Source organism: Rutidosis leptorrhynchoides, chromosome 9, assembly GCF_046630445.1.
Source record: "Rutidosis leptorrhynchoides isolate AG116_Rl617_1_P2 chromosome 9, CSIRO_AGI_Rlap_v1, whole genome shotgun sequence".
NCBI lineage: Eukaryota > Viridiplantae > Streptophyta > Magnoliopsida > Asterales > Asteraceae > Rutidosis > Rutidosis leptorrhynchoides.
The window spans coordinates 243,083,473-243,095,058 of record NC_092341.1 but is presented as its reverse complement, the minus strand read 5'-3'; the positions used below and the strand labels follow the sequence as shown (position 1 = coordinate 243,095,058).

At 34.4% G+C, this 11,586-nt stretch overlaps 1 protein-coding gene across 1 annotated transcript; it reads right to left on the bottom strand.

Moving 5' to 3' along the window:
* Positions 1-1,173: 1,173 nt before the first annotated feature.
* On the bottom strand, positions 1,174-3,158 carry LOC139868637 (uncharacterized). Its single transcript, XM_071856969.1, has 5 exons — positions 3,073-3,158; positions 2,851-2,965; positions 2,113-2,767; positions 1,730-1,996; positions 1,174-1,268 (listed from the first exon to the last, which is right to left on the bottom strand). The coding sequence occupies exons 1-5, from the start codon at positions 3,156-3,158 to the stop codon at positions 1,174-1,176; spliced, it is 1,218 nt and encodes a 405-aa protein (XP_071713070.1).
* Positions 3,159-11,586: the final 8,428 nt, after the last annotated feature.

Genomic DNA, 11,586 nt, shown 5'->3' with positions numbered 1-11,586 from the left:
ATGACGATTTATAAATAAGATAAAAAACGTTACAAAGCAATTCTCTTTGAGACATGCCTCAAAAAAGCGAAAGAAAACCCAGCAGCACAACCACGAACCAAACAACTATGAACCAAGGACACACAAACAAACTACAGAAACAAAACCAAACTATGGCACTTTTCAAGTGTCATTCATCACATTCACTTGCTACGAGCTCTTCCAGTTAATAGACAACAGTTTCAAATGGACCGTTAAATATGGTCTCCACCAGTTTATCATAACTACGCACCTCCCTTTTGAACAATCCGATATTCCGTTCATGCCATATGAAGTACACAGAAGCAGAAAATAGCAGCTTAGCAACAATGCTCTTTACATTTTTCATGTTTGCAAATGGCTTAATAGCCTCCGTCGTATCCTTCCAAGAAGACGAGGACAATTGCACATCTGTTATTCTCTTAACCGCATTCCAGACCTGAGCTGTATACATACAACTGAAGAAAAGATGATCATGTTAGTCTGGCTCTACGGAACAAAAAAGGAAAGATGATGACACCATTATTACACCCATGAACATCCCACTATTTCAGCTTATCTTGAGTCTTCAAATTCTCCCCCATTACAAGCCAGAGAAGAAATGAGTGTCTCGGAATATAATAGGAAAACCTAATAACAGAAAACCACGGGATACATATAGCTCGGGTACGAATTGTATCCCAAACAGAACATTGAGAAATCAATAAGAGTACCTGCATCATCACGCCATTTCACCACATCTGATTGATCAGTTAGCGTGGGCATAGAAACCATATTTAATCCCGGATAACGATTAAGCCAATTTGAAGGCCATTACCCGCCAGCATAAGTATTAATATCACGGATTGTAAAGTTACGATCGAAACCCGCATTATGGATACCTCTCATAGATACATCCAAAGCAATGAATCCATAAGCTGACCAATTGTCAAACCACGCAGAAGCAATAGATCCATCCCCTATCAGGTATACAAAGTGCTTGCGGAGAATGTCTCTAAAGTTTAGCAACTTCCTCCTACTAACACTTGCGCCAAGAACAATAGGAATATCCCATAAATTCCTACCATTTAAACGATAGGAATGGATCCAGGCAACCCAAAGGGATTCTGACTTTGTGAGAATGTGCCAAATGTGAGTGACCATTAGCGCCACGTTCTAATCACCCAACTTTTTAATCTCGAGGCCTCTTTCCTCTTTCGAAAGACAAACTTTCAACCATTTGACCTTAGCTTTACCTCTCTTAAGCTTACCTTGATACCAAAGGAAACCTCACATTAAACATTCAATTTATTTGATGATAGCTCGAGGGAGGATAAATAGGATTGCCAATATATTTGCATCGAGGTCAGAACTGAACTTATCAACTGAAAACGACCCGCAAACGATAAAAACAGGTTCTCCCAATTGTTAATTTTGCTTCTGACCCTACCCACCAGAACTTTACAATCTTTATGAAGAATTCTAGATGAAATAAAAGGGACCCCTAGGTCTTTAAGGAGAAAACCTTCTTCAAATGGGAGAATATCCAGAAGCTGACTCTTTAACCCCTTACTAGTATTCGCAAAAAATGCGTTACTTTTAGCCATGTGGATGAAGCCACGAATAATCTTTAAATTCTTCCAAAACCTCAACTATAATCTTGACCGAATTAGAATCAACATAAGAGAAAAGAAACAAGTCATCAACAAAGTAAAGATTGATAAGGCCCAACTTGTCACAGTACGGATGAAAACGAAAATAGCATATTCATCAACTCTGCGACTTAGCAACAAAGTTAAAACCTCCATAACTAAAGTAAAAAGGTAAGGAGATAATGGGTCTCCCTCACGAAGTCCCATCTTCACCTTAAAATAACCATGAAGTTCACCATTTATACAAATGGAAAAAGAGGTCGATCGAACGCAAGCCATAATCCACTTGACCATAGCACAGTGGAAACCAAAACGATTAAGAATCTCCTCTAAGAAATCCCAGTCGACTGTATCATATGCTTTTTGAATATCAATCTTAAAGCACACCGCGACGGAGCCCAATTTAGGTGATAGTTCCACATCGATTCTTCAGTCAACAAGATATTATCATCAATTCTTCTACCTAGAACAAAAGCATACTGCTTCGAACTCGCCACATAATCTAAACACAGTTTAATGCGCTTAGTAATGATCTTACTAATGCATTTATATAACATGTTACAACAAGAAATGGGCTTAAAATCAGAAACCCTGCCCGGAGATTGAACTTTGGGACTAAGAGCAAGAATTGTATGGTTTAATTCACTGAGCAGCTTACCACTCTGAAGAAATTCTCTAATAGTCTCTGGAACCTCACAACCAATAACATCCCACAATGCCCTAAAGAAGTCAGCTGTAAACCAATCGGGACCCGGGATTATTTCGCACGTTATCAAAAACTGGATCTTTGATTTCTTGAGTCGACACTTCACGCACCATCCAAGCTGCTTTTTCAGCAGTAATCTTCCTCGCAAATAAATTATCTGGACGCGAAATACTACTAGCCTGGAAGGAGGTACCCAAAAATAGTTCAAAGTGCTTAACAAACTGATCATTGCATCCAAGAAAGCATGAATTCTGCTACGGTGCATCATATCGTTAACCACATTATGAAAATATCGGGAGTTGCTATCTCCCACTCGCAACCATTCAACCTTTAATTTTTGTTTCAAAAGCCGTTCTTCAATAAGAGATGCATCAATGTAACCTTGGAGCACATTTCTTTCAATCTCTCTTAACTCAACAGAATCAGGATGTCATTCAGATTAGTTTGCGCAATTAAGTTCTTTGCGTAACAACTCCACACGTTTATGAAGATTGCCTTTTCCCAAGCAAGCTTACGAAGAGGCTTCTTCCCACGCAACTTCTTGACCACCTGGAACATCTTGTACCCAAGAACTTCCACTCCCAACCTCTTGTTATCGTATCTTTGAAGTCTGCATGATGACTAACAAAATTACAAAATTTAAAAGTTTTTGGGCGGGTACTAAAAGCAGCTGTAGGAATTTTCAATAACGCGGGACTATGATCAGAAATCCTATACGGTTGAAAAACCGCATAAGAGTTTACATGTTTATCCAAAAACGCTGCATTTGCCATTGCCCAATCTATCTTCTTCAAGATATCCATAGTAGCATTCAGGCGTTGATTTCAAGTAAATTGAAGGCCATTATGGTTAACATCCATTATGCCAATACCTTCTATGTATTCTTTAATTAAACTCCTGCATAGCGAGTCACTCTAGAAGACCCACTAGATGACTCATCAACCCAACGAGACATATTAAAATCACCTAGAAACACCCATGGATGCTAACCCACGAAGTGCTTATGATGCTCAAGATTATTCCATAGAGTCTTACGTCGAATATAATAACTATTGGCATAGACAAACGACACAAAAATCTGCATACTTCCATCTAGCATCTTCACGAAATAGTGAACAACTTGCTGATCAATACTCAACACCATCATTTGAACAATATCATGGTTCCGGCCAACAATAATTCTAGTACCTCCCAGACAAATGCTAGTATTCGATGACCAGTGCCAAATCGAGAACACTTTGACACAAATAAATGTAAGTTTTTGAATATCTACATGAGACTCAAGAATAGCATGACAATGACGATGAACATGTAATTTTTTTGAAAATATCATAATTTATCATTTATGTTATATATGTGTCAATAATTCAATTGGACACAAAAGTCTATAAATATGGACACAAAAGTCTATAGATGTTGTATAAGTCAATATTGGTTGACAATTTTTTAATACTTCTACAGTAGAATATGTAGTATATATACTCCCGCTTGAGTTAGCAAATAACACACACTATGATATATTTCATATACATATACTCTCTATTTTCTTACTTATATATATGTCTCTAATTAGTAAATAAGCCAAAGGTAGTTATAAACTACTAAATTACAACACGTTATCAGCACGAAGTGCTCCGTATAATCAAGGTTTATATAAGCAAGCAAAGGTCACTAATCAAGGTAAGAAATTCTTTAACGATATCTTCTATTATTTATTAGTAAGGTAAAGATTATTATCATCATAAGTAAAATTATATTTCTGTAATCTAACTTTTATTAACTTCACTAACATTTATATTTATGTTATTTAAGTTATATATGGTCGGTTATACCGCCTGAATTATATTTCTGTAATCTAACTTTTATTAACTTCACTAACATTTATATTTATGTTATTTAAGTTATATATGGTCAGTTATACCGCCTGAATTATATTTCTGTAATCTAACTTTTATTAACTTCACTAACATTTATATTTATGTTATTTAAGTTATATTGTCGGTTATACCGCCTGAATTATATTTCTGTAATCTAACTTTTATTAACTTCACTAACATTTATATTTATGCTATTTAAGTTATATATAGTCGGTTATACCGCCTGAATTATATTTCTGTAATCTAATTCTTATTAACTTCACTAACATTTATATTTATGTTGTCTAACATTTATGATTACATATACAATTAATCATTATTTATTTCATGCATACTAATGTTTATTCTTAAATTTATTATTTATGCATAATATATTTATTCTCTTAATCTTCGTATTTATACTAAATGTATTTATACTAAATGTATTTATAGTAATCGTATTTATACTAATAAAATTCTTTTATTAAAATTATTATTAATACAACTAGTACATAACAGTCGTTAACGTCAACTAACGACGTTACAACGGTCATATATACATAACGGTTGTTAATTTAACTGACGACGTTACAACGACTATATTTTTCAAATATAAAATAAACATCTCCTTTTCACATTTTCACAAATCAATCTTCATTTTCTCAGATTACCACTCTCAAAAAAGTTTTTTTTGTAAAGATGATTCACACAAGGATGATTTTTCCTATTGTATTGGTCATACTAACTATCATCATTGTTGCTAATATACCACCGGGTGAACCTATATTCTATCATGCCCTTGTGGTTTTATCATTTGTAATCATGCCACTATTCTGTTGTTTGCTACTTATGAATTTAAAATGATTCTAATTTCATTTTATTATTTGTCTATGAATAGAAGTTGATTATGATTATGATTATGATTTATGTTGTTCCTCTTTTTGATAATAGAAAATGTCGAATTTAAAAAGGCTTAAATTTGCTCCTTTAGTATCAAATGGGAACAACTACTTAACATGGGTTATGAATGTAGAAAAACATCTCGAATCAATCGGTATTTTAGAAACCCTGAATGAAAATAACAATTGTTCCAAACAAGAGAAAGCTATAGCAAGTATTTTTATTAGCAAACATATTGACGAGTCCTTAGAATCTACATATTATATTATCGAAGATCCAAGTATATTATGGAAAATACTCAAAGATAGATACGATATTAATTATCAAGAAATAACAGTGATCCATGAAAGAATAAAATTGAAGATGTTAGTAGATGCTCTTATAAGAATCTCGGAGATTCTTATTAATGATCTGGTAACATGGACCATCAGTCTAGTATTTCTTGAATACATGAACAACTTGTTTAACTCTACAAATAAGTCCCATAAGAAAAGAAAACGAGAGTGAATCTATTGAAAAATCTTGATTAAATAAACCCTGAGCTATCTTGAGACTTGAATGGTTTGAATTTTCTAAGATGTCTAGCTTGTTATGTATCACCCCTAAATAAATGGCTTTAGACCATGACGTGTTTATTAGGTATTATCTTTTATGTACTTTAGATTGTAACTGGTTTACATGTAACATATTTTGATTATCTTGCTGAAATATTTGCTTATCTTATTTGGAGTTTTAGTATGAATCTTGCTGAAATACAACATTAATTAAATGGTAAAGACCTATGTATTGCAGATAGTGGTAACATACACACTATGATCAAATCTAAGAAATATTTCATTGATTTAAATCAAATGAAGGAATTATAAATACTATATCAGGTCCTGGAAACTTGATAAAAGGAATGGGAAAGGCAAAAATTCATGTTACCAAATGGTACGAATTTTCTGATAAATAAAGCTTTGTTTTCTCCCAAAATCAAAGAGAAATTTGTTAAGTTTCTCTTACATATATCATAATGGATATGATTATCAGTCAATGATAACCGAAAATGAGAAATATCAGTGACGCCCCGTACAAAACCATCGTGTACGAATCATCAACAACAGGATCATTACAAGGTCAAACACTATATGCTGTTTTAAAATAAGTTTGCATTCATAAGAAAAGGTGATGTCTTAACCAATATCAAATGTTTAACATGTTGGGATTTAACAAGTTTGAAACTCTTAAAACCATTTAAGGTTATAATCAAAACGGAAGCGTGTAATTATAAATTAAACTTGTTAATCTTTAAACCAATTTAAAGTTAAATCCCAATAGGATCAAGTTATGAAATCATGCTTACAAATTAACAAGAAAGGGAGAGTTGTATATACCTCCTTAAAACAAGTTTAAGGGCTGTTCAAATGCTTATAAGATGATGAACAAATGTATAGAACTTCAAGCCTTTGATCCTCCAACACCACCCTTAAGTTTATTAGACTTTATAACCTTAACACCCTTGTTAATCTAGCTTGAAACCCCTTTTTTTGTACCCAAAATTTCTGGACAGCAGCCCTCAAGAAATGATGCTGAATGCAAGTTCCAAAAGCATGAAACCTCAAGTTGTTATACCCCAAACTTGTGACCAACACCTTGTACTTTGGTTAGGATTTTATCAACACTTGAGAATAAGCTTGTTAAAAGAAAATTGGTCACCTTATCTCCCTTGGAACCCCACGGCAGAAACAACAAAAAGAGGGAGAAAGATGCAGTTTTTTCTTGCTTATTTTATTTGTATTTGCATGTATTACTTGAGTCTACAAAGAGCAAGGCATGTGTATATGGATATATGGAAAAAGTGGTCAAATGCACAAGTTCTTAACACTAGAACTCAAACTCCCATGCCACTTTCCTTTAGTTTAAAAAAAAGATTAGTTTTATAAAAGTATTAGTTTTTATAAAACCATTCTTTTATAAACTTCCATAATTAGATATGTTTTTAAATACATTTTATATAAAACCAATTATATATAAAATGTAACATAACATTATTAATTATTTAACCTATAAATAATTAAATCCATATTATATAAATTATTCCATAATTTATATATATATACACATCAAGTAATAATTAAGAAAACCATTTTTCTTAAAGTTCAAGTGTCGCGTATTTAATCAACGATCCATTCGCTAAGATCAAATACGAATAAGGTGTTGGTAAGCTTGTTATTTGGTATGACCCGACTTGGATCATAACATGTTAGCCACATTAATTTAATATGTCTCTCGGGCATATGAAATACCTTCATAACATACGATAATGTGCCTCTACGAATAGAAGGAAATAATAATAGTACGTGACTCAATGGTCGTTACAAATTCATCATTTTAAAATAACATAGTTTGAATGCAAATTAAATGTTTCATGCGAAGACATCTCTAATAAGCGCAGCGGGAGTCTACAAAGCATGTCAACTATAGCGGAAGCAATCAAACCTTAAGCAGCTGAGAAAAACATGCTTAAAAACGTCAACACAAAGGTTGGTGAGCTATAGTTTAAGTATAACAGTAATGTAAGGTAGGCCATGAGATTTCAGTATTCCAAAACAGTATGAAAAGTATATGTATAATCGTGGACACTTGGTAACTAACTTAACGTAAATAACACCCCCTAAAAGTACATTGGCGAGCGCGTAAGTTTACGAAGTATTAAACACCCGTTAAATGCTAGCGCTACTAGCCCGAGTGGGGATGTCAAACCCTATGGATCCATATCTAAGATTCGCGTTCACCGGTTCAAAGACCAATGACTAAACGTTACTGAGCTAAGGGGAAAGTTTATGCCGTTGTATAACCCACACATATATAAGTTTAATTACTCGTGCCTAGTATGTAAAACGTAAAATGCGCAGGTATTCTCAGTTCCCAAAATAGTTAAAGTAAAAAGGGATGCTATAACTCACAGTGGAAAGTAGTAAAAGTCGATACGCAGGAATAGTAAGCAAGTAGTTGGTCCGAAAGGTCCTCAACCTAAGTCAAAAGTTACTAAGTCAGTAAATTGTTCCCAAAGATTTAAAAGTATGTAAATTAGGTCTTAAGTATCATCATCATTCATCATTAATCAAAAAGTGTAAAGTAAGTTTCAATCAAGAATAGAGTTTGAAATAAAGGCTGACTTCGTTCAGTCGCCACGACCTCTATACAAACTAAAATGAGATGAGACCACTGGCCATGGCTCCGTATATGATTCCCCTAGAGGCTGACCAATTTCCAGAACCAAACTCGTCTTCGTTTGACCATGGCGATGGTTTAAGTGCGAGTAGGTCAGAAATTTCAGCACAACGTTAAAAGGGTGTAGTGACTTTCGGATGGCCATAAATCCTAAACCGAAACTCGGATTAAGACGAGGTCTAAACGGAAAATCATCTACTCGAACCGAAATAGCTGGAAATAAACTTTTCTAGTAGCCCAGGTTAATGATCAGTTCCATAAACAGTAAGTAAATGTGTTTCGGTGGATTCTTGGTGCTTGATGCTCATCACGGTTCTCATCCTTGATGCTTATAGCTTCAAGTGTACAACTCGTTGATGTGTTTGCAACATCTTAGCCAAGTTTTGACCATCATAACACTAATGTAAGTCTAAGATATGTAGAACAACTCTATTAATGGTTGTAAGTAGTTTGATAAACCAAAGTTACATCAAGATCTTAGATCCGACACATACATGAGTTCTAATAGTAATATTAAGCTACAAACTTGAAAGTAAACTAAATAAACAAGATCTTAAGTTGTAGAACTTAGATCTTAGCTAGATCTTAAAGATCCTAGACTAGAAAGTCTAGATCTAGTGTTCTTAAGTTAGATCCTAAGTTATAGAACTTGGATCTTCACTTTAATGAAACCATAAGTTATGAAACTTAGATTTTCATCTTGTAAAATGTATGTAAGCTTATAAGCTCTTATTTATAACACAATTAGAAGACCATAAGCTATAGAAACTTAGATCTAACACAAGTGTATGAAGTTATAACTAGAAAGTTATACTTCCATATTCTTGAACTTATAAAGTTAACTTTAGTTTCAAGAAATATGAGATCAAGCTTAACTAGTAATACTTGACCAAATTAACAACATCACAACTTTAAAGTACTTAAAAAAGAAAGAAATAAACTAAAGTTACAAGTATTATGTTCATGTTTGTTTCATACTTAAGAAGATTCAAGTCAAGCTTGGATCTTAGGATTTAAGTCTACAAAACATGAACACAAGTATGATTATGAAACTTGAACTTTAAATCTTATAACATTTAAGTGTAGAACCATAAACTAACAAGTTTAGATTCTTGTTCTTGGTTCTTCATCAAACAAAAGATGGAAGTAACCAAGATTACATGAAGATACAAGCTAGGTAACTTGATCTTTAACAACAACAAACAACAAGTAAGTAAACAACAAACAAAGAACAAGTAAATTGATGATGATGATGATGTATGTGCTAGTATTCGGTTTCATGAAGGAAAAAGAAACGAAAGTAAAGCTTGTTACTTACAATATTGAGAGAAAAGATGAGAGAAAAAGAAGTGTAAGTTTGAAGTGTGTGTAAAAGTGAAAGAATGCTTTCAAATAAGTAACCAAAAAATGAAACTAAAACTCCCTCCCACTCCTTGATGGCCGACGGTTTCAAGGGCAAAAGAGGCAAGCCAAAACTCAAATTTCCAATGTGGGAGAATGGTGAAAGCTTAGAATGGTATAAAGTTAAATGTATGGGGAAGAGTTTTTAGCATGCTTGTAGTATTTGTCTCATCATTAACTTAATTAATCCAAGTTTAAACTTAATAAGTTATTACTAATATGTTGGGCTCTCAACTAGTCCATTAAGTGTGTAGGGTGGGCTTCCAAGTCCATAACCATTAATAAAGGCCCAAGTCCAAGTAAGTAATAAATTAAATAAGTATAGCCCAAGTAATTAACCAGTCACATTAGTTAATTAAAAATGATTAATAATAATTAATCATGAACGTAAATAATATCTAAAATATTATTCGTGAAAAGTACGTGTGTCACAAACACAAGTCGGGACATGTAAAGTCAAATACGATAACAAGTAAATGTATAAAAATACATTTAATAAAGCGCAAGTATTAATGATAAATATTAATAAATAAAGTCGAAAAATCCAGGGTCGTTACATTACCCACCTGTTAAAGAAAATTTCTTCCTGAAATTTTAATCTACGGTAGATGGAGGAGTCGGGAAAAGGTAAGGATACTTCTGCATCATTTGATCCTCTCATTTCCGGGTAAACTCAGGTCCTCGTTTGGCATTCCATCGGACTCGGACGATCGGAATCCTGTTGTGTTTCAAAAAATTTAACCTCACGGTCCATAATTTTGACAGGCTCTTCCACGAAGTGGAGTTTGTCATCAATTGTAAGTTCCTCCAATGGTATGACATGTTCCGGTTCAGCAAGACACTTCTTCAAATTCGATACGTGAAAAGTAGGATGAACGGAGCTCAATTGAGTCGGAAGATCCAGACGGTAAGCAACGGGTCCAACACGCTCCAAGATTTCAAAAGGACCAATGTATCGCGGATTTAACTTTCCACGTTTTCCAAAACGGATTAAACCTTTCCAGGGTGCGACCTTCAACATTACACGGTCACCCACGTTGAATTTTAAGTCTTTATGTTTAAGGTCGGCATAACTCTTTTGGCGTTCACAGGCCGTCTTGAGTCTCGCTTGAATTTGGATAATCTTCTCAGTTGTTTCATGGACTATCTCGGGTCCGGTGATTTGCGTTTCGCCTACTTCGGCCCAACAAATAGGAGATCGGCATTTGCGGCCATACAACGCTTCAAAAGGTGCAGCATTAATACACGAATGATAACTGTTGTTGTAAGAGAATTCGGCTAGCGGCAAATTCCTTTCCCAAGCCTTTCTGAAATCAATAACACAAGTACGCAACATGTCCTCCAAAGTCTGAATCGTGCGTTCGCTTTGTCCGTCGGTCTGCTGGTGATATGCAGTACTCATGTCGAGATGAGTCCCCAAGACTTCTTGCAAAGAACGCCAAAACCTGGAAGCAAAATGGGGATCGCAATCTGAGATGATCGATAAGGGCACACCATGAAGAGATACAACCTCTTTTATGTATAGTTGAGCGAGTCTCTCCATCGTATCAGTTTCCTTCATGGCTAAAAAGTGTGCAGATTTGGTAAGACAGTCAACGATGACTTAAATGGTATCGTATTCGCCCACCGTATTTGGTAGCTTCGTAATGAAATCCATTGTTATCCTTTCCCACTTCCATTGCGGGATTTCCAGTTGTTGAAGTAATCCAGATGGCCTTTGATGTTCGGCCTTAACTTTCGAGCAAGTCAAACACTTCCCAACATATGTTGCAACGTCCTTCTTAAGATTAGGCCACCAATACTGTTCCTTAAGATCGTGGTACATTTTACCAGCTCTTGGGTGAATCGAATATCTCGA

Bases quoted from the DNA above. Each gene is read 5' to 3' on its own strand.
- LOC139868637 (XM_071856969.1), bottom strand. From the start codon at position 3,158: ATGGATATCTTGAAGAAGATAGATTGGGCAATGGCAAATGCAGCGTTT. The intron at 2,966-3,072 runs GTATAGGATTTC...GTCATCATGCAG, and splicing joins TCTTATGCGGTTTTTCAACC to ACTTCAAAGATACGATAACA. The intron at 1,997-2,112 runs GTAGAAGAATTG...CATATGATACAG, and splicing joins GCAGTATGCTTTTGTTCTAG to TCGACTGGGATTTCTTAGAG.